Source organism: Myotis nattereri, assembly GCF_964212035.1.
Source record: "Myotis nattereri genome assembly, chromosome: 2".
In the NCBI taxonomy this organism is placed as follows: Eukaryota; Metazoa; Chordata; class Mammalia; order Chiroptera; family Vespertilionidae; genus Myotis; species Myotis nattereri.
The window spans coordinates 105,568,207-105,591,949 of record NC_138076.1 but is presented as its reverse complement, the minus strand read 5'-3'; the positions used below and the strand labels follow the sequence as shown (position 1 = coordinate 105,591,949).

The following is a 23,743-nucleotide window of genomic DNA, read 5'->3' as shown; positions in this document are numbered from 1 at the left end:
CCAGCGCCCGGAACCCAGGCCTTCGCTCTTCACTGGGAGGGGCCTGCGCGGTGGGCGAGGGGCTTAGCTCTTTTAAAAATACTTCTGAATGTTTGGTAAATAACCCTGTAGGAATCTACTTTCTGAAACATGTTGGTTGTTAAGGGCTGATTTGGGTAATCAACGAAATATATGTTAAAATCCTAATCCCCAGAACCTCAGAATGTACCTGTATATAGAGATAAGATCTTTAAAGAGGGGATTACATTAAATTGAGGCAGTTCCAGTGGGAACCTTAGCCCACCTCACTGAAGTCCTTATAAGAAGAGGAATGTTGGGGTCCTGCCTCAGCAGGTCCAGGGGTTCCCAAAGATGTGGACCGAGTCAGCGAAGAAGGAATGACACAGAGGCAGCGTTCAGGTGATCATCATAGCCCGGTTCTCTTTTTATTGTCCTGTTACATCTATATTTATACTATTTGATCCTATAAGCATGCCTTTACGAGCTTTTTTTTTGCTGAGGAGAGCATGGGGTCCGTTTATTGGGGGGGTCAAAGGGGGAGCTGGCTAGGGTGGGGTAGGGCAGCTACTTGTCTGGCCCCTGAGAAACCCAACTTGAGTCCAGAGCCTCCACCGCTTTGAAGCCGAAGTCTTCCTCCACCTTTATCTGCACGGGGGCCAGCTCTGGAGTCAGCGGGACTCCCGCCAGGCCCCCTTCAGGTGGCACTCGCCGCCTCTTCCAACCGCTGGGCCCCTCGCCAGGGGCCGGGCTGCTGGCTTCTGTGGGCGCTGGCGTCCTCCTGGGCGGGGACAGCCCCTCTTTCTCTGGAGGCTCGTTCTCAGCCTTGCCTGGGGTGGGGGTGTCTGTGCCCTGGCTGCCCTCGTCCTCCAGTAAGATGGTGAACTGGCTGGCCCGGTAGTTGTTGCCGTAGGAGTCCAGCACCTTCATGAGGAACCTCCGCTCCTGCTGGAGTCTCCGTGTTATCCTCTATGTCTGATGGAGCCTGTTCAGGACCCGCTCCTTCACCTGCTCGATCTCCCTGCAGCGCCGATCCAGCGCCCGGTACTTCCTGCGATTGAGTTCCCGTTGGCGCTGCCGTTGCCAGCCTCAGGCTGCCTCCTCCTCTTCGTCTCGCTCCTGGAGGCTGGAGCTGCCCAGAACCCCAGACACGAACTCCACTTGGTCTCAAGCTCGCTCTCCAGGATGTGACCACCTTCAGCAGAGGCAGAGCCAGCTCCCAGCCGGGAGGTGCTGAGAACTCCTCAAAGCCCATGGCTGCCATGGACCCCTCTCTCTGCTCCAGCTCCATTTCTCCCTGGCTCCCGGCACAGAACTTCCAACCTTGAAAGCCTCTAGTTTAAAGTGGCTTGCAAAACTACATGCCCATCAGATTTCATGGCCAGGCACCCAGGCCCCAGCCGCTAAGCGTCCTGGGAGTTGTAGTTCTCTATTTCTGGCTTGCCTCCCTCGCCCCACCCCCACCCCAGTCCCAACTGAAAGGCCCTGCTGGCTGGTCTAACCCTGTGGCCAGGCATCTGAGTCACCTGGGGTCTTTATTCCTGTCCCGACACCGCGCCCTCTGACCACGGAGACTCTCCTCTTGGGAGGCCCCTGGGTCTCCTTATGGGTCTCCTTCTGGGTCTCCTTCTGGGTCGCCTCAGCCCAGGCACCGGATCGCGTGCCCCAGCAGCGATGCAGCCCTGGCGCCTAGGTCTCCTTCTGGGTCTCCTTCTGGGGCCTGGCTGCGTCGCCCCCGGGGACCGGACCGTGTGTCTCAGCTGTGACGCAGCCCCAGGCCCTGGGTCTCCTCAGCCTGGGCACCGGTTCGCATGCCCCAGCAGCAACGCAGCTCGGGCACCTGGGTCTCCTTCTGGGGCCTGGCTGCGTCACCCTCGGGGACCGGATCGCGTGCCCCAGCGGCGACACAGCCCCGGCGCGTGGGTCTCCTTCTGGGTCTCCTGCTGGGGCCTGGCTGTGTCGCCCCCAGGGACCGGATCGCATGCCCCAGCTGCGACGCAGCCCCGAGCCCTGGGTCTCCTCAGCCTGGGCACCGGATCGCATGCCCCAGCAGCGACGCAGCCCCGGCGCCTGGGTCGCCTTCTGGGTCTCCTGCTGGGGCCTGGCTGCGTCACCCCTGGGATCCAGATGGTGTCCCCAGGCAGCTATGCAGCCTGGCCTCTGGCCCCACCTCTGGGTGTTCTCGCATCACTGGTGATCAGTGATCTGAGAAGCCAGGCTGGGCAGGGAAGAGGCAGACATCCGCCTCTTCCCTGCCCCACCCAGCTTCTCCAATTACTGGCCCAGGGCCAGCAAAGGCTGCCAGGTTCTCCTATCACAGAAGCTGGCAAAGGCGGCCTGGCTTCTCCCAGCAAAGGCAGCTTGGTTCTCTGGCTCTTGGCTGCCACCTGGGTTTCTGATTGCAGTCAGCTGCAGGCAGCTTCTTCCCTCCTTCCCCTTTCGCCTCCCAGCATTGCGCCTACATATGCAAATTAACCGCCATTTTTGTTGGCAGTTAAGGGCCATCTTGGCTGGCAGTTAATTTGCATATCGCCCTGATTAGCCAATGGGAAGGGTAGCAGATGTATGGCTAATTACCATGTTTCTCTTTTTTTAGATAGGACTAGAGGCCCGGTGCACAAAAATTTGTGCACTCGGGGGGAGGAGGGGGGTCCCTCAGGCTGGCCTGTCCCCTCTCACAGTCTGGGACCCCTTGGGAGATAACGACCTGCTGGCTTAGGCCTGCTCCCGGGTGGCAGAGGGCAGGCCCAATCCCTAGGTGCAGCCCCTGGTCGGGCTCAGAGCAGGGCCGATTGGGGAGTTGGGGAGCTGCCCCCTGTCATGCACAGAGCAGGGCGGATCGGGAGGTTGCGATGCCACCCTCAGTCATGCTCAGGGTAGGGCCGATTGGGGTTTGGGGCACCGCCCCCCCATCAAACTCAAGGCAGGGTCAATGGGGAGGTTGCGGTGCCACCCCCTGTCACACACAGAGCAAGGCCAATCAGGGAGTTGGGGCGCTGCCCCCTGTCACTCACAGAGCAGGGCCCATCAGGTGGATTGAGGCTCCATACCCTGTCACACACAGAGCAGGGCCGATCAGGGGGTTGGGGCGCTGCCCCCTGTCACTCACAGAGCAGGGCCCATCAGGGGGATTGGGGCTCCATACCCTGTCACACACTGAGCAGGGCCGATCAGGGGGTTGGGGCTCCGTACCCTGTCACGCACAGAGCAGGGTCGATCGGGGGGTTGGGGAGCTCCCCCTGTCACGCACAGAGCAGGGCCCATCAGGGGTTTTGGGAGCTCCCCCCAGTCACACACAGAGCAGGGCTGATCAGGGGGTTGAGGAGCTCCCCCCTGTCACTCACAGAGTAGGGCCGATAGGGGAGTTGGGGCACCTCCCCCTGTCACACACAGAGCAGGGTGGATCAGGGGGTTGGGGCGCTGCACCCTGTCACACTCAGGGCAGGGCCGATGGGGAGGTCATGGCTCTACCCCGTCACACACAGAGCAGGGCCCGTGGAGGGGGGGGAAGGTTGGGGCGCCGCACCCTGTCACACACACAGTTGCAGGGTGATCAGAGGGTTGGAGAGCTCCCCCCTATCAGGCACAGAGCAGGGCCGATCAGGGGGTTGGGGTGCCTTCCCCTGTCACAAACAGAGCAGAGCCGATAGGGAGGTTGTGGCCCCGCCCCCTGTGACACACAGAGCTGCAGGGCAATCAGGGGATTTGGGTGCTGCCTCCTGTCACGCTGATCCCGGTGCCGGGAGGCTTCGAGGCTCCACTGATCCCGATGCTGGGAGGCATATTACCCTTTTACTATATAGGATAGAGGCCTGGTGCACGGGTGGGGGCCGGCTGGTTTGCCCTGAAGAGTGTCCTGGATGAGGGTGGGGGTCCCCACTGGGGTGCCTGGCCAGCCTGGATGAGGGGATGATGGCTGTTTGCAGCTGGTCACACCCCCTTCAGGGTGGGGGTCCCCACTGGGGTGCCTGGCCATTCTGGGTGAGGGGCTGAGGGCTGTTTTCAGGCTGGTGGGTGACTGAAGGTCCCAACCGCTCCTTTTCTTCTTTTTTTCTTTTTTATTCTGGGCCAGATTTAGCTCTGAGGCTTGGCTCCAGCTCTGAGGCCTCCGCTGCTGAAAGCAGGTATCTGGTTTGTTTGGATTCTATAATTGAAACAAGGTTTCAACTCCAGCTCTGAGATCCCGGCTTGCTGAAAGCAGGTTTCTGGGATTTGTTTAGCTTTATATTTGTAACAATGATTCAAACTGCAAGCTCAGAGGCTGGCAGCGGCAGGTGGGGAACGTTGGAGTCCTGGAGCAAGCAAGTCTCATGTTCGCTTTAAGCTGCCTGGCTGCCAGCCGCCATCTTGGCTGGCAGTTAATTTGCATATCGCCCTGATTAGCCAATGGGAAGGGTAGCGGACGTATGGCTAATTACCATGTTTCTCTTTTAGTAGATAGGACTAGAGATCTGGTGCACAAAAACTTCTGCACTCGGGGGGGTCCCTTAGCCTGGCCTGTGCCCTCTCACAGTCTGGGACCCCTCGGGGGATGACTACCTGCCGGCTTAGGCCCGATCCCCGGGGGATCAGTCCTAAGCTGGCAGACAGAAATCCCTTTGGCAGCCCAGGAGCCCTCAGGGGATGTCCACTTGCCAGCGGGGAGCAGGCCTAAGCTGCAGTCGGACATCCTTAGCACTGCTGAGGAGGTGGGAGAGGCTCCCACCACCACCACTCTACTGGCAGCCACTAGCCTGGCTTGTGGCTGAGCACAGCTCCCCCTGTGGGAGTGCACTGACCACCAGGGGGCAGCTCCTACATTGAGCGTCTGCTGCCTGGTGGTCAATGTGTGTCATTCCCAGTCATTCTGCTGTTAGGATCAATTTGCATATTACCCTTTTATTATATAGGATAGAGGCCTGGTGCACGGGTGGGGGCTGGCTGGTTTGCCCTGAAGGGTGTCCTGGATCAGGGTGGGGGTCCCGCTGGGGTGTCTGGCCAGCCTGGGTGAGGGGCTGAGGGCCGTTTTCAGGCTGGCTACACCCCCTTCAGGAAGGTGGGTCCTGCTGGGGTGCCAGGCCAGCCTGGGTGAGTGGCTGATGGCTGTTTGCAGGCTGGCAACAGCCCCCTCAGGGTAGCCTGGCCAGACTGGGTGAGTGGCTGATGGCTGTTTGCGGGCTGGCCGCGACCCCAGCGGGGACCCTCATCCCATGAGGGTGAGGTCATCCTGGGTGAGGGGCTGATGGCTGTGTGCAGGCTGGCCACGACCCCCAGCCACCCACGCTCCCAGTGGAGGCTGGCTGAATGCAGGTATCTGGGATTTATTTATCTTCTATAATTGAAACTTTGTTGCCCTGAGCAGAGGCCACAGCTGGCCAGGGCAGGCGGGAAGCTTGGCTTCCTCCATCACTGGGGCAACCAAGCCTCCTGCCTGCTCTAGCTCCATGGCTTCCAGCCGCCATCTTGTTTGGGTTAACTTGCATATAGTTGCTCTGATTGGTTGGTGGTCATGGCTTGGGGTGTAGCAGAGGTGCAGTCAATTTGCATGTTTCTCTTTTATTAGATTAGATAGATGATTGGAATGTAATCATGGTTAATAAAATGATGTGCAATCAAGTAGATAGTATCTTATCAGAAATTAATTCATTACAAAATAAAAACTCCTGAGGCAGAAGAAAAACTCTTTAAAGAGAACCTCAGAATAACTGATTCCTTCTGTATATATTCCTAATGTCAGTTTGTTATATAAGTGATAGAGTTCAACAGCTTAAAATTTTGAATCAGTCTGCCTTTGTTGAATTGTCCATTCAAAGTAGTTCTCATGCTTAAGTGTGCATGAAAATCACCAGTAAAACTTGTTAAAAATGCAGATTCTGACCTGGCCTATGTGGCTCAGTTGATTAAGGATTGTTCCATGCACCACAAGGTCGCTGTCTTGATTCTAGGTCAGGGCACATGACCAGGGTTTGAGTTCAATCCCCAGTCAGAGCATGTACAGGAGGGAGCTAATCAATGTTTCTCTCTCTCTCCTCTCTCTCTCTCTCTCTCTCTCTCTCTCTCTCTCTCTCTCTCTCTCCCTCTCTCTCTCTTCCTCCTTCCCTCCCTCACTTCTCAAAAATTAAAAACATATTTAAATAAATGAATGAATGAATGGGTAAATAAATGCAGGTTCTTGGCCAACCCCCCAGAAATTCTGAGTCTATATATCAGTGGTTGAATGCAACCATGTATGTTTTAACAGGAACTGCAGGTAGTCATCTGACCATACTGAATAAGCATGAATAAGGCATTTCCCTTTGAGAAAATGAACTGTAACACTGGTGAAAAAGTTATAAAGCAAGATGACCCTTCTGCAGGTCCTGGAGTAAATCTGTCTATAAAATTAAGGGGCTTAATATAAAGTTACTGTATGACCCAGCTGTTCTACTCCTCGGTATATTCCCACAGGAATTAAAAGCAGCAACTCAAACAGATACTTGCACATCAATGTTCATAGCAGCATTATTCACAATAGCCTAAAGATGGAAAAAATATATCCATAGATCAATAAATGAATTTTTAAAAATGTGATATACCTATATAATGAAATATTGTTCAATCACACAAATGAAGTAACTGATAAATGCTATGACATAGATGAACTTTGAAAACAGTATGCTAAATTAAATAAGCCAGACACAAAAAACAAATATGTCATGATTCCATTTATATGGGGTACCTTAGAATAGGCAAATTCAATACACAGAGACAAAAAGTAGATTAGAAGTTACCCAGGGAGGAAGGCAGAGAATGAGGAGCTACTGTTTAATGGGCACCGAGTCTCTGTTTGAGGTGATGAAATAACTTTGAAAATAGATAGTGGTGATGATTGCACAGCATTGTGAATATACTTAATGCCACTTGAACATAAACTTAAAAATGGTTAAAATGGCAACTTTTCTATGATAAGTATTTTATTAAACTTAAAAAATATAATACAGCATATGAAAAACCATTGAATTGCATACTTTAAGTGGTTGAATTTTGTTACATTAAGAAGCTGAGCCAGTTAATCTCAATTTACTTTGAAATTAAAAAGACTGTTCCTTTTGTAAGAAACTGGTCAGCTTGTACATATATCTTGGGGCCTGTCCTTCATGAATGGGAAGAGAAAAAACACACACCAACCTGTTAGTTTAATAAGTGCAGGAATACAAATTTAGTACAGGAAATCTTTATAGCATAATGTGTTTTATGTAAATGTATATTTGCAACATTAATTATCCTCCTGTCTCTTAACTAGGGCTCTGTCCTCAAATGAGGTCTCTTTCTATTGTGTTCCTTTCTCAGTGAATTCAGCCACTTGCAAGACTTCAACTGCCTCCTCTATTCTGTGCATGACTTCCAGGCCAGAGCTCAGCCTTCATCCTCACATCAAGTCCTGGTGACTCTACAATCTCAAATTAATTGCCTTCTTTCTGTCACCACATCCCTTCTTTAGTTCAAGTCCTTATCATTACTTGACTGGACTGCTAAGGCCTCTATCACATTATCACTTATTTACATAATTGTGTTCAATAGTCACTGTCTCTGGAAGGTGAGAGGCAGTGACTATTGTCATAATCAATCATTGCATCTCTAGCACTGACACAGTGCCTGGTACTTAAGCAGGCTCAGTCATTACTTACTGACTCAATAGAATCTGGATCTATGACCCAGAAGTTCTACTCCCAAGGTCCAAATGCCTATGTAATCAACTATTGAGCAACTTCTGCATTTTAGGCTCTATGCTAAACATCCTATCTAATAATAGACAAACATGGTAATTAACCATACCTCCGCTACGCTTCCCATTGGCTAATCAAGGTGATATGCAAATTAACTGCCAACCAAGATGGCGGCCGGCAGCCACGCAACTGAAGCGAACATGAGGCTTGGTTGCCCCAGCAATGGAGGAAGCCAAGTTCCCCGCCTGCCTCGACCGGGCTCTAAGATACACTCTAAGCAACAATGTTTCAATTATAGAAGCTAAACAAACCCCAGATACCTGCTTTCAGCCAGCCGGCCTCAGAGCTGGAGCCGCAACAAAGTTTCAAAAACCAGAGCAAAGGCATGTTGTAGCTCCAGGATAAGTGCTTCAAAATGGATATAGTACTGATCATCTTAGAGGCTGGGCAGGGTCCAAGAGCACACAAGAGATTGCCATGTGAACTGTAAAACTCTACATGAACATGAGTTACAGTGATTAAAAACTATGATGCTCACACCATAAATGTGTTGAATTGTATACCACATAGACCGGCAGCTTTTACTGACCTGAGTGTTGATAGGGGCTTTCTGGCTCTGAAGGGCTTCCTGGGGAGTGAGGGTAGCTGGCTGTGCACAGGGACTGTGAGAATGCTTGCCCTGATGAGAGAGGGAATGCAGAGCATGGAGGCTGCTGGAAAGAGTCAGGATAGGTGGCGTTGTGCGGCATGAGTGGCTCATTGTGGAGGGAGGCACTGCGGAACTTGGCCAGAAGGCTCAGCTGGGGGTTATATTCGCTGTGTCTTGGCACCAATACAGGCGGCAGCACTAGCATGAGAAAGAAAGCAGTGGGTTAGAATTGATCATTGGCTCATCAGCACAAAACAGAGTGGACACTTACTGTTTTTATCCATTTTTTTTTATGATAAAGTTCTGTTTTTCCTTTGGGAAGTACTGTTTCACCATTCTTAGTGCTCACTGTGAGTTGTTAATTGTAGACCCATCTTTTCCCAGAAAGTGAGCTTGTGAATCAAGCTAAACCAATAGTTTCTCTCCTTGAAGCCTGAATCTTAAACAGAATGCAACAATTAACAAAAAGTTTAGAGGAGAATCATTGTGAGGTCAGCATTCTAAAGAGAAACTGCCTATTTATTCCTACCACAGAAATTAGCAAACCTGTTCTACTACTTGGTCTTCTGGAGATTTGATTGTTCATGTCTTCCTTTTATTCTGACAATAAAGTGTTTGTTTGTCTGTTTAAGGAAGAATAGGTTTTTATTGCTTGCAATAAAATAATCAGTGATGTACAAAATATTTTTCCCTCAGAGACCATATTGAATTATTTAAATGACCAACCTAAATTTTAGCTCAGTAGTGCTGCTAAAGTAAAAACATTCTACCTGGTCTTACCAGAAAGATTTAAAGGCAACTAAAAGTTCTTTTGTAAAAGATAAACAGTGAGTAATAATATCAGTGAATAAGTAAAAGGTAAGCAGCAATAGATAACTTATAAAAGGTAAGCAGCAATAGAGAACTTATAAATAAAGCCTGTACATTTAGCATTTCCCTTCTGGGTTACACACTTTAAAAAGAACATGAGTTTTCTTGAACATGATTCTGTACAAAAGCTTAGGCATTGATGCAATTCTTAAGGGCAAGCACTGTCCAGGCATACATGACTCCTATTGACTTCTAAAGTGTCACAATGCCCAACAGAAAAAGAAGATATTCCATACGTGTCATTGAGGCACAACCTATGACCAATGTAAATGCAAACAGAGAAGCAGAGAAAATAGAAAAAAGAAATGCTCAAAGAAATAGCCAAAGAAAATTTTCCAGAACTATAGAAGAATCCATGTCATCAGATTGAAGAGAACCAGAGTGCACATCCCAATGGATAAAAACAAATCTAAACCTAGTTATACCATTGTGGGAAGAGCTCAGGAGATTTATCTCAGTGCAGTGGCAGATGCAATGGCGTGAGCGCACTCTGCCTATACAAGCTTCTTCAGCACACCGGGAAGTGGCAGCGCCTGCCTGAGTAAGCCCCCTAGAGTCCCTACATAGTACCCTGATCTTTCCTACCATTGGTTGCCCTAAGGATGGTGTAAACTTCTGATTGGTCTGGAATGTTGTATATGTTGCTGCACTTAAACAATAAAATCAGATCTGCGTCTTTGAACCTGGTCTCCGGAGTCGGGCAGGCTTCGTTAGGACTCCGTAGTCCTCACCCCCGCGGGACCCCCTACCTCATTCTGGCACCACGAGCAGGGACCACGGCAAGAAAGAAAGCATTGAGTCGGGTGAGTGCCCCTCTGTAACAATGGGTAACCTTCCCCCCTCAGCCCGAGCCCCTCAGGCTCGGGCACTCCACGTGCTGTTACAGAGCAGGCGAGTAAAGGTAACAGAAAAGGAGCTACAAAAGCTCTCGGCTATCCTAATAGCATTTAACCACTGGCTCTTCGCCACCAGCGGTGCAGACGGGGGAACAGAAGACCCTTTACCTCCCTATTCCTCTCCAGAGCCCTCTGCCCCCGCAGATTCCTGGGCTGTTTTCAACAAGCCAAAAGTAGTTTCTCAAAGCTCAAGGAAGGCTGAAACTGAGACAGAAAAAACCTCAAGTGAGGTGAAAGCAGGGAAATCTCACCAGGAGGCTTCCTGCCAGAGTCACTCCCTCGCTCCCCTTGCAGAGCGAACAAAAAGTTTAACTGCCCATTGCCGGGGTCCAACCCCAGCAGGTCCAGGGGTTCCCAAAGTCGTAGACGGAGTCGGCGAAGAAGGAAGGACACGGAGACAGTGTTCAGTTGATCAGCAGCCTAGCCAGGATCTCCAGCCAGGATCTCCAGCCAAGTTCTGGTCTGGATCTCCAGAGAGGTTCTGCCTAGGATCTCCAGCCAGGTTCTGTGTCCATGTTCTCTTGTTAGGTTCTCCAGGTTCTCCAGCCAGGTTCTGTAGCCATGTTCCCTCGCTAGGTTCTCCAGCCAGGTTCTGCCCAGGTTCTCCAGCCAGGTTCAGTCACCAGGTTCTAGTCAGGTTCTCTTGCCAATTTCTGTAGTCAGGTTCAGCCCAGGATCTTTTGCCATGTTCTCTCCAGCGAAGTTCTTCTGTCTCTAGGCTCTGTGTAGGTTCTGTCTTCTAAGTTCTGTGTGTGGGTTCTGTCTTCTAAGTTCTGTCTTGTTACATCTGTATTTATACCAGTTGATTCCAATCCTATCAATCTCTATTCCAAAGGTTAGGGCATTTCTTATCTCCATTCCAGGGAGTAGAGATTATGTAGCTTAAGCATGATTGTTCATAGTTAAAGTGATTAATTACCCGCCTGGCACTTAGTTAAGAGGTTTTATTCCCTCCCTAACTTCAGGGGAAAATCCTTACCTGGGGAAACAACCTTTCTCAGAGACCTTGGTTAAAACACATAGTGCCAAGAAGGTGAGCAAACATATTAAGAACAGTATGCCATATATGCCAGGTCCCTTGAAACAGCAAGCATGGACCAGCTCCCGGCAGCCCATCGGCCCCCAAGTAATCCTTTCATGGGGGACACGGATGATAATCCATGGACGGGGATATATCAATCCTTGTGTAGTCAGAGAGATAGAGCAAAGAAGTTCTTAGGGCTAGAGAGCCCTGGACTCTTTCCTGTGAATGTTAACCCCACAGCTTCAGCAAATGCCACAGGATCTGCAACAATATTCCCGATATCCAAATGGTTAATGCAGAGAAAGAAAAAAAAAAAGAGAGAGGCCGTTGCCATGGAGAGAGAGTTCTTTGTTGGTTTTTGCTTATCTAAGGTATACGGGTCTCGACCCTAGCTGCTAGCAAGTAAAACAAACTTATCTCTGTCCAGTTTTCTTCTCTTTAACCCTTCCAATACTAAATTAGACTAATACAATATACTTAAGATTACATAAGAAAGAAAGTACCTACTCTTATTAATCTAAAGAAATGCTGAATGTTTAACTTGCCAGCTAAGAGTTTAAAGTTCTGGTTGAATTAAATTAGGAAAAATTATAATTGTGGTAACTAAATGCCTAAAGTATAAAAAGAAAATCTTGTCAGTTTTAATTTAATTGATATCTCTTAATAATTATAAAAAGTACTATAACCAAGGAATGACTTTGAGATATGTCATGGTCCCTGAAATGTTTTCAAAAGTTTATTCTCTCTTCTTAAAGGATTTTTTAATAAAGCCAATTTAATGTGCTTGAAATCACATAGAAAGCTTTATCAAATAAAAATTAATAAATACATATCTTAAGTTTTTGCCTCTAAGAAAGGGCAAAGCAAGTTATTTTATATAATATTTCTTAAAATACAGCAGTAGAATTTTAAGATATAATTTAAAATAACAGAAGCTCATTAATAATTTTTAATATTTTATAACAGCATATTATACATTTACTCCAAACAAGCTTACAAACTAATTGTTTGGCAGCAATTTAATAAAAACATGAAAGGATTTAATCCCTTCCACTGTGTGGAAGGCCCCCTGGGAAGGCACTTAAGCATTCTATATTGACCTCTCTTGCCCCTTTTTGCCAAAGGGGTCCCTCTTCCAATTGACCACAGCTGTTGCCTGAGCTCTCTGTTCATGCTGAGGTTGAAGCCTCATAGTGGCTAGCTAGTACCATAAATCACCCAGATAACAGAGACTTGGCTAACAGCAGCTACCCTATATCTAAATCAAGCCTAACACCAGGAATGCTCAGGGCCTTCTCAAAGGATGCAAAATAATCCTTTCCATTAACATTTACAATGTAAACTAAGATTGTTGTTAGAGTATTAAATTTGACAGTAAAATAATAGTCAAGTTTTCAGATTAATTAAAAGTGGCTCAAAAAGTATTAACCAAAATTTTCATTTCATGGAAAAATTGCTTAACATGCAATGAACCTAAAGCAGTCATATTTTTATACAAAAAGTTAAAATTAAAAGTTATCAAGGCTACACTAAAAAATTTCCAAAAACCTCCTAATATTAAAAAATAAAAAAGGGAAACCTCTCCAGGTGCGCCGGCACAGCCGCGGAGACCGTGCCATCTTGGGTGACTGTCACTGGCATCCAGAGACCAGCTACTAACCCGGCAACAACGGCTCTCAAGCAGCATGACTATGTGAACTCAGAGGAACCCTGCTTCTCCCCACAGAAAGGTTAGACTTTCCCCAAAGGTGCGGTTTGCAGTTTAGGTTGGAGAGTGGAACGGGCGCAGGGGGGTGGGGACTCTGCGCCCCACAAAGACCGCTGCTGTTGGAGCCAGCGTGACCCATGAGTGTGGAAGGGCACCCCCAGGGCTTCTGGCAGAAGGGAACGCTATAAATAAGCCCACAGTTGGACGGGACACAAACGGGCAGCCTCAGATTACGCCAGTTTGCCGGCTACTCGGTGCCAGGAGCCAGAGCGCGCGCAGAGACTTCACGCAGATTTGGAAGGTGAAGCGTTGCGAGTTCGCACAACTTCCCAGGCTCTTAAATCTGTGCGTTTGATTGTTGAACCCAGTGCAAGGGACTACCCATTTGGGGTCAGTCACAGAGCTTGTAAGGGAAGGCTGTTTTGGGGGAGCCTGGGAAACAGAGCGGGGAGTGACTGCTGGGAAACCAGCTCTGGGTGGAGGACATTCCAAACCAGCTTCCGGTACAATAGAGAACACCTGGTCAGAGAGGTCCTATACCCTCAGAGGTCAATCCTGACGCACTGCCACCCAGAGGCAGAGCCACGAACTGACTCTTCTGTAAATACAGATAAGGGCTGTCTGGGAAACCAATACAGCCTGCCTTAAAATCAGGACTGTGGCTTACAACACGGAAAAACAGTGTATCAGAGGGAAATTCAACATTCTCCTGAATACCTGGTGTGCCAAAAAGAGGAGCAGAAGATCTGAAGCACCTTCATTACAGCCCATTTTTTTAAATTATTTTTTTAAATTATTGTTTCACCTCTTAACTAAGAAACCATTTATTTTCTTCTTTTCATCACCTGATTTTACCCTTTTAATTACTACATTTTTATTTTTAACCAGTATTATTACTGCTGCCATTTTACCTTTTTTTTTTTAAAGTGTCATTTTATTTTCTCTTTATTTTATTTTGGGACTAAGGTTCTTCATTCTATTTATCATTCCTTTAGCATCATTTTCCTCTACCTCAATTGTGTTGCTGTGCTAAAACCCTCTTCCCCACTTTTCCCCTTTTGCTGTCCTGTTTCTCTTACCCTATTCCTGCTTTAGATTTTCCCTATTCTTCATACCCCCTGTCTAAATTTCACCCTACTTATATATCCCTTTTCCAATCACCTGCTCTAAATCCTTATCCACCTCTCCCTTATCTTTCTTCACTATCCAAATTTTTTATTCTCTCCTTTTCTCTATTGTTTTGTTATTGCTTGCTCGATTGTTGAGTATATTGGGTTTTTTTTCTTTTCTTTTCCTTAAGGATTGTTTGTGAGGTTGTTCTGCTTTTTCTTTTTCTGTCTCCTATTCCCCCCCCCCCAAGCCAGTTATTTCTGTGCTTCTGTTTTCCCTTGCCTCACTTGATATTATTGGCTGTTTGTAGTTTGTATTCACTCCAGGGATCCGTTGCTGGAATTTGTTGGGATTAGTGGCGGTTCTATTGGAGTTTTTCCTCATATGAATAGTCTCCTCCCCTCTTCTACTTCATTCTCTTTTTCTTTTCTTTCTTTCTTTTTCTTTTTTTTCTCTTTTTTCTGTTTTCCTCTCTATCTTTTTCTCTTCTTTCTTCCTTACTCCCCAAATCTCTTAGCTCGGGTAGCCATCTTTATTTGGGGTTATTAATACCGTAATTCATTTGTGTTCAGTGCCTGGTATGTTGTGCCTTGTTCTGTTGTATTTTGTGCCTTTAAATCAACGCAGCAGATCCAAGCAAAAGCGGCAACCTGATCTCCACACGCTCTGTCTGAGGAACAGCTGCTGTGTGTGAAGCCTCCCTCCACCAGCCAGAAGAGCCACAACAGCTGTGAACAGCACCCATCAGAAGACCCGCTACCAACAGAGGAGCAACTGCTACCACAACTGTCCAAGGAGCAACCACAGCCCAAGGAGCCACTGCCACCTAGGGAGCAGCCACTGAAAGACTCAATCTCTATATACGTCAGTGAGATCAAACATGGGTAGACAAAGAAATCCCCAAAGGAAAGAAAAGGAGGACTCACCAGAAAAGCAGCTAAGTGATACAGAGGCATACAACATGACAAAAAAAGAATTCAGAATAAGGGTCATAGAGTGCATACACCGGATGGAGGAAAAAATCGACAACTTATCCAAGAAGAAAGAAGAAACAGATGAAAAAATCAACAACTTAAGTAAGACCCAAGAAGAAATGAAGTGCGATATAGCTGCAAAAAAGAACACCATTGAAAGTATCAACAGTAGACTAGGAGAAACGGAAAACCGAATTAGTGAATTAGAAGACAAGGAAGCAAAACACACCCAAACTGTACTTCAGTTGGAGAAAAAAATTAAAAGACAGGAGGAGAGCCTAAGGGAGCTTTGGGACAACATGAAACGAAACAACATACGAATAATAGGGGTGCCAGAACAACAGAGAGAGGAACAAGGATTAGAAAACCTATTGGAAGAAATAATATCAGAAAACTTCCCTGAGGTGGGGAAGAAAAAAGTCACACAAGCCCAGAGAGTCCCAAGCAAGGTGAACCCAAAAAGACCCACACCAAGACACATCATAATTACCATGGCAAATATTCAGGACAAAGAGAGAATCTTACAGGCTGCAAGAGAGAGACGGAAAGTTACATACAAGGGATCTCCCATTAGATTATCAAATGATTTCTCAACAGAAACACATCAGGCCAGAAGAGAATGGACGGAAATTTACAAAGTGATGCAAAGCAAAGGACTGAATCCAAGAATACTCTATCCAGCAAGGCTATCATTCAAAATTGAAGGGGAAATAAGAAGCTTCACAGATAAAAAAAGGCTAAGGGAGTTTATCACCACCAAGCCAGCAATGCAAGAAATGCTAAAGGGACTGGTGTAGAAAAAAGAAATAAAAATCCCAGAAAGAAAACAGCCACACACAAAAAAAGAAATGGCTACAAACAAGTACCTTTCAATAATAACTTTAAATGTAAACGGGCTAAATGCTCCAACCAAAATATATCAAGTGGCTGAATGGATAAAAAATCATGACCCATACATTTGCGGTCTACAAGAGACCCACCTCATTAGAAAGGACTCACACAGACTGAAAGTGAAGGGATGGAAAAATATCTTTCAGGCTAATGGAAAAGAAAAGAAAGCTGGGGTAGCAATACTTATATGGGACAAAATAGACCTCAAAGTGAAGGCCATAAAAAGAGATACGGAAGGCCACTTCATAATACTAAAGGGATCAATACAACAAGAAGATATAACCCTGATAAACATGTATGCACCCAATGCAGGAGCACCCAAATACATAAAAAATCTTCTGGAAGATATCAAAGGAGAGATCGACAACAATACAATCATAGTAGGGGACTTTAATACACCACTGTCATCACTGGATAAGTCCTCTAGACAAACAATCAGCAAAGATACAGCAATACTAAATGACTCACTAGATCAGATGGACTTAATAGACATCTTCAGAACACTTCACCCCAGTGCCACGGAATATACATTCTACTCAAGTGCTCATGACACATATTCAAAAATAGACCATATATTGGGTCACAAGCAAAGTATCCCCAAATTCAAGAAGATTGAAATCATAAAAAGCATCTTCGCAGACCACGATGGCATAATATTAGAAATAAACTACAATAAAAACAACCCAAAATACTCAAACACTTGGAAGCTGAAAAGCATGTTATTAAATATTGATTGGGTTACCAATGAGATCAAAGAAGAAATTAAAAACATCCTGGAAACTAATGACAATGAAAACACAACAATCCAAAACCTATGGGACACAATGAAAGCAGTCCTGAGAGGGAAGTTTATAGCTCTACAGGCCTATCTCAAAAAACAAGAAAAAATGGTAGTAAATCAGCTAACTCTACAACTCAAAGAATTAGAAAGAGAGCAACAAGAAAACCCCAGAGTGAGCAGAAGGAAGGAGATAATAAAGATTAAAGCAGAAATAAATGACATAGAGACCAAAAAAATAATACAGAAAATCAATGAAACCAAGAGCTGGTTCTTCGAAAGGATAAACAAGATTGACAAACCTCTAGCAAGGCTCACCAAGAAGCAAAGAGAGAGGACCCAAATAAACAAAATCAGAAACGATAGGGGCGAAATAACAACAGACCCCACAGAAATACAAATGATTGTTAAAAAATACTATGGACAGCTCTACTCCAACAAACTAGACAACCTGGAAGAAATGGACATATTCCTAGAAAAATACAACATTCCAAAACTCAATCAGGAAGAATCTAAAAATCTCAACAGGCCAATAACTATGGAAGAAATTGAAGCAGTCATCAAAAAGCTTCCATCAAACAAAAGCCCAGGACCAGACGGCTTCACAGGGGAGTTTTACCAAACATTCAAGGAAGAACTAAAACCTATCCTCCTCAGACTACTACAAAAAATTCAGGAGGAAGGAACACTTCCAAGCTCATTCTATGAAGCCAGCATCACCGTAATACAAAAACCCGGTAATGACAACACAATGAAAGAGAATTACAGGCCAATATCGCTCATGAACATAGATGCCAAAATCCTCAACAAAATCTTAGCAAATCGGATCCAGCAATACATCAGAAAGATCATACACCATGACCAAGTAGGATTCATCCCAGGGATGCAAGGATGGTGCAATATCCGGAAATCAATAAACGTGATACATCACATAAACAAATTGAAAGAAAAAAACCACATGGTCATATCAATTTATGCAGAAAAAGCATTTGACAAAATCCAACACCTATTTTTGATAAAAACTCTCAGCAAGGTGGGAATAGAAGGATCATACCTCAACATAATAAAAGCCATATATGACAGGCCCACAGCTAACATCATACTCAATGGACAAAAACTAACACCATTTCCCCTAAGAACAGGAACAAGACAGGGATGCCAACTCTCACCACTCCTGTTCAACATAGTACTGGAAGTGTTAGCCATTGCAATTAGGCAAGAGGAAGAAATAAAAGGCATCCAAATTGGAAAAGAGGAAGTAAAACTGTCCTTATTTGCAGACGACATGATATTATACATACAAAACCCTAGAGACTCCATCAAAAAACTACTAGACTTAATACATGAATTTGGCAATATAGCAGGATACAAAATTAACCCCAAGAAATCTGAGGCATTTCTATACACCAATAGTGAACTTTCAGAAAGAGAGATTACAAAAACAATCCCATTTACCATCGCACCAAAGAAATTAAGCTACCTAGGAATAAACTTAACTAAAGAGGTAAAAGACCTCTACTCAGAAAACTACAGGACGTTGAAAAAAGTGATAGAGGAAGACATAAACAAATGGAAGAACATTCTGTGTTCTTGGATTGGTAGGATCAACATCATTAAAATGTCCATACTACCCAAAGCAATCTATAAATTCAACGCACTTCCCATTAAAATACCAACGGCATACTTCACAGATCTAGAATGAACTCTCCAAAAATTCAATAAAAACAGACCCCTGGAATAAAAAAAGACCCCGAATAGCTGCAGCAATCCTGAGAAAGAACAAAGTAGGTGGGATCTCAATACCAGATATCAAGCTGTATTACAAAGCCACTGTTCTCAAAATTGCCTGGTACTGGCACAAGAACAGACATATAGATCAATGGAATAGAATAGAGAGCCCAGAAATCGGCCCGAACCAATATGCTCAGTTAATATTTGACAAAGGAGGCAAGAACATACAATGGAGCCAGGATAGTCTCTTCAATAAATGGTGTTGGGAAAATTGGACAGATACATGCAAGAAAATGAAACTAGACCACCAACTTACACCATACACAAAAATAAACTCAAAATGGATAAAGGACTTAAATGTACGACAGGAAACCATAAAAATTCTAGAAGAATCCAAAGGCAACAAAATCTCAGACATATGCCGAAGCAATTTCTTCACTGATACAGCCCCTAGGGCACTTGAAACTAAAGAGAAAATGAACAAATGGGACTACTGCAAAATAAAAAGCTTCTGCACAGCAAAAGAAACCATCAACAAAACAACAAGAAAACCCACTGTGTGGGAAAACATATTTGCCAATGTCATATCTGATAAGGGCCTAATCTCCAAAATTTATAGGGAACTCATACAACTTAACAAATGAAGATAAACAATCCAATCAAAAAATGGGCAAAGGACCTAAATAGACACCTTTCAAAAGAGGACATTCAGAAAGCCAAGAGACATATGAAAACATGCTCAAAGTCACTAATCATCCGAGAGATGCAAATCAAAACAACAATGAGGTATCATCTCACACCTGTCAGAATGGCTATCATCAACAAATCAACAAAGGACAAGTGCTGGAGAGGATGTGGAGAAAAAGGAACACTTGTGCACTGCTGGTGGGAATGCAGACTGGTGCAGCCACTATGGAAGACAGTATGGAGTTTCCTCAAAAAACTACAAATGGAACTCCCATTTGACCCTGTGATCCCACTTCTAGGAATATATCCCAGGAAACCAGAAACACCAATCAGAAAGGATATATGCACCCCTATGTTCATAGCAGCACAATTCACCATAGCGAAGATCTGGAAACAGCCTAAGTGCCCATCAGTAGATGAATGGATTAGAAAACTGTGGTACATCTACACGATGGAATACTATGCTGCTGTAAAAAAGAAGGAACTCCTACCATTTGCAACGGCATGGATGGAACTGGAGAGCATTATGCTAAGTGAAATAAGCCAGTCAATGAAGGAAAAATACCACATGATCTCACTCATTCATGGATAATAGAGACCATTATAAACTTTTGAACAGTAATAGATACAGAGGCAGAGCTGCCTCAAACAGATTGTCAAACTGCAGTGGGAAGGCCGGGGAAAGTTGGGGGGCAGGAGAGAGGGGTATAAGAGATCAACCAAAGGACTTGTATGCATGCATATATGCATAACCAATGGACGTGGGACCATTGGGGGAGGGCAGGGGATAGTCAAGGGCGGGGAAAAAAAAGACACATATGTAATACCCTTTGTAATACTTTAAGCAATTAAAAAAATAATAAATAAATAAATAAATAAAATAAATAAATAAATAAAAAAGGGGGATAGTGGAATAATAACCTTTTAAGTGAATGCCTTAATTGCTTTAATATTTTTACTTGAAAATTAATTTTTCTATTTATAATGCTAACAGCAAGACACCCATGAAAAACCTATGTGGTGTCAACATAAGCCAAAGGAAATTCATTTAAGCAAAAATAAATAGAACTCCAAGTAAAGTTTCCTTTATTAACCTTTGGTCGAGAATACGTTTATATATTTTCAGAAAACAACTCCAAAACCATGTGGATTCCTGCAACAGAGAGGAATTATCAGGAATGTTCCAGCCATGAAGACAAGAGGAAAAACAATCCAGAGATTGAGGCAGCTAGCATGCACAAGCTATTTCCTCATTTAACCCTCTCTAGCTGCAAGCATCTCATACGGGCATGCAAAACCTGCAGCCCCCTATTGCCTTTAGGCCCCCTCCAGCCACAAGGGGTCAACCCCCGGGGGCTCCAACTCAATGCCTTATGGCAAGCAGATGTGACCCATATTCCAAGCTTCAGTAGACTCAAACATGTATATGTAATCATTGACACTAACTCTGAGGCCACGTATGCTCAGGCTCACACAGGTGAAAAGATTCGCCACGCAATAGCAACCCTCAAGGGAGCATTTTTAACATTAGGCTTCCCTTGGGAAATTAAAACAAATAATAGCCACTGCTACACTAGCGAGGCTTTTCAGCAATTCCTCACAAAACATAACATCAAGCACGTTACTGGCATACCATACAACCCACAGGGACAAGCCATAGTAGAACGACAAAACAAAGAACTAAAAACCCAGATTCAAAAAGAAAAAGAAGGGGGAAATACAGGCACGCCCCAACAACTATTACAACAGGCCTTATTAACTCTCAGTTATTTTCATTTTGCTCCCGACGGTCTTCCTCCCATTTTCAAACATTGGGGAGGTCTCAGAGACATACCAACACCTCTTCCCTTGGTCCGGTGGAGAGATCCATTAACCGGGGCTTGGAAGGGCCCCGACCCACTCTTAAACCAAGGGAGAGGGTTTGCTCGTGTTTTTCCAGAAGGTGAGAAAAATCCCGTGTGGATTCCTGCCCATAACATCAAACCCTGCACCACCAGCGATGAGCCGTAGACCACCACCACCATCGCTCCCGGTAGAGGAAATGGAGGACCTGGACATAGAGGACAACCAGCCCCGGCAGCGGAGACGACCAAGACGCCGACAAGCTCACCCCATCACTTGGAGTGATATGAAGGCCCTGCAAGAAGAAGCCCAGCGAATGGCACCAGACCCTAACCCCTCCGCTGGCACACTGTTTTTGCTTATGTGCGACATCATCACTGCCAAAAGCATGGGAGTTCGTGGGCAAGAGGTTTGGGCTGCCATACCCCATCCAGGCGTGCTCCTCCCTGTTGCGGTAAATACCCCACAATTTCCAGTCGCAAGAGCCTCTAACTGCACTCTTGGATTCCCCTGCAACAGCGCAGGGGCAACGGAAGCCCCCTGGAATGGTACCCTATGGGCTAACATCTCCACCCCAGACATACTCAAATGGACATTAGACGACAACGTAGCAGCAGCGGAGGGTTGGACACTAGTAGGACATCATGCTACCGGAGATTTCCTGATGCCTAATGTATCTGCTACCTCAGGAACCATGATAAGACTCAATGGGACCTTTCCTCTAGCACTGTCCAACTGGTCCCGACCAGTGTCGGCTCCAATAATAGAACCCTTGTGCCCATATCTCTTCCAGACACCTCACAAAGCTCAACTGCCCCTTACCGGAGTCCCCTGGGAAGACTGTCTAAGAGCGTCCCAGGTAGATGGTCAAACTAAAACACTAGGCATTCGGGGGAAAAGGCTAAAGAAAGGGATGCAACCTTTTGCCATTCGGAGTCCAATGCAAGCACTCCATGGCCAACTTGGGAGGTGGGATTTATGTGGCCCCTCAGCATTCTTAGACATGCGCCCATTTTTTGGTCTACAAGGGCTAACTCGATATAATGGGACGTGGAATGTTAATGCGTGGAGATGGGAAGGGAATGTCATGGTCTATGTAAACCGGTCTCGTCAATATTTCTTTGAACCTTATGTTAGACCCCCTTTTTACTTCCTCCTAAGTAATTATAGTGCCTTTAATTGCACCCACACCCTTTGCAGCCTTAGCAACTGTTGGCCCAACCAGACTCGATATGCGATAGCCGTGTGTAACCCTGCTATACTATGGGTCCCTGCTACAACGCCTGATTGGGAAGGCCCTTCTGACTTGATAATACACAGGGACTTCGCCAGGCCTAAAAGAGCAATAGGGTTAGTTATACTGCTGATAAGCACCATAATTGGTGCAATAGCTGGGGCCGCTACCGGGGTTACCTCTTTAGTTACTACTCAGTTAACTTCTAGTGCCTTAAACACGCTGTCAGAATCGACAGCTCAAGCCTTCACCACACAGGCTTCTTAATCAGCAAATCCGGGGAGCCATACTAAACCTACAGCAACAAATAGATCTCCTTGCTGAGGATATAGAGGGCCTGTGGCAACTTACACACACCACCTGTGACATCCGATTCCCCAGCATATGTGTAACCCCGATCCCAGTGCGCAATAGTACAGCTGAAAGAGAGCGCCTGGCAACCTTACTAAAAGGTCCTTTTAGCCAACAGTTCCTTAATACCACCTATCGACTGCAAAAGAAAATCTTGAAAATCAACTCCACCCGCGTAGAGCCTATTACGGATAATTTCCTCACTGATGCTCTCACGAGACTGACCTCCTGGTTAAACCCAGCCAACCTCCTCATTTGGGGAGTCATGATAGTAGGATTCATCATAGGAATAGTATTATTTCGCTGTTTATACAACATGTTCAATAAGCTAAGTGCCCAGCAAGCCATGATCATACACGTCCAGCAGGCGCTAATAAGAAAAGAAGGGGGAGATGTGGGAAGAGCTCAGGAGGTTTATCTCAGTGCAGTGGCAGATGCAATGGCGTGAGTGCACTCCGCCTATACAAGCTTCTTCAGCATACCGGGAAGTGGCAGCGCCCGCCTGAGTAAGCCCCCTAGAGTCCCTACATAGTACCCTGATCTTTCCTACCACTGGTTGCCCTAAGGATGGTGTAAACTTCTGATTGGTCTGGAATGTTATATATGTTGCTGCATTTAAACAATAAAATCAGATCTGCGTCTTTGAACCTGGTCTCCAGAGTCGGGCATGCTTCGTTAGGACTCCGTCGGCCTCACCCCCGCGGGACCCCCTGCCTCATACCATATTGAATTTCAAACATCTAGACAAGTGGAATATTCTAAACGTTCCCAGAAGATCACCTCAAAGTCACCTACAAAGAAATGAAGCTCAAACTGACTTATGACTTCACATCACCAATGCAAGATGCTAGAAGGCAATGGACCAGGCTTTTCTAAGGGAAAATAATTATTTTTTTTCTTTTTGCTATCCAAACTTAGATTTTAATGCAAAATGTATTAGCAACAGACACAACTTCAGAGCATCTCCATCACAAAACAACATAATTATTGGGTTCCCCCAGATTACCCCCTCAGATAGGGGAAATCGTCAGCTTAACCTTTACATTCCTATCGGCCTAGGAACTTATGAGGAGAATACTTATTTATAATAACAGTGGACTGAAGAGAGAAAAACACATTGCCTTCACCATTATGATGAAACTGGCCATTACTAACGGTTTTCCTCCAAGGTACAAGCCAGCTTTTCTATTTGGAATTGCTATCAACATCAGCAATAATTCTTTGGAATAGCTCATTCGTTTAGGGAGTTACAATGCCACACTGAGTATGTGGCTGGTTTGAAGGAGGATGGCTAGTGAGGTGCTCTGTGAATTTCA

At 45.7% G+C, this 23,743-nt stretch overlaps 1 protein-coding gene and 1 pseudogene across 2 annotated transcripts in view; both read right to left on the bottom strand.

Moving 5' to 3' along the window:
- The window catches only part of SMAD9 (SMAD family member 9), a gene marked incomplete at both ends in the record, with an annotated part of 79,990 nt that overhangs the window by 42,950 nt on the left and 13,297 nt on the right, over positions 1-23,743 (bottom strand). Inside the window, one exon of the mRNA XM_081083509.1 lies at positions 8,272-8,529. Within this exon, the coding sequence (XP_080939635.1) occupies positions 8,272-8,529 (258 nt within the window). The remainder of the gene's footprint in view (positions 1-8,271; positions 8,530-23,743) is intronic.
- LOC308511987 (TCF3 fusion partner-like) lies at positions 478-1,288 on the bottom strand (annotated as a pseudogene). Its single transcript has one exon. The product of its transcript is annotated as a TCF3 fusion partner-like (transcript).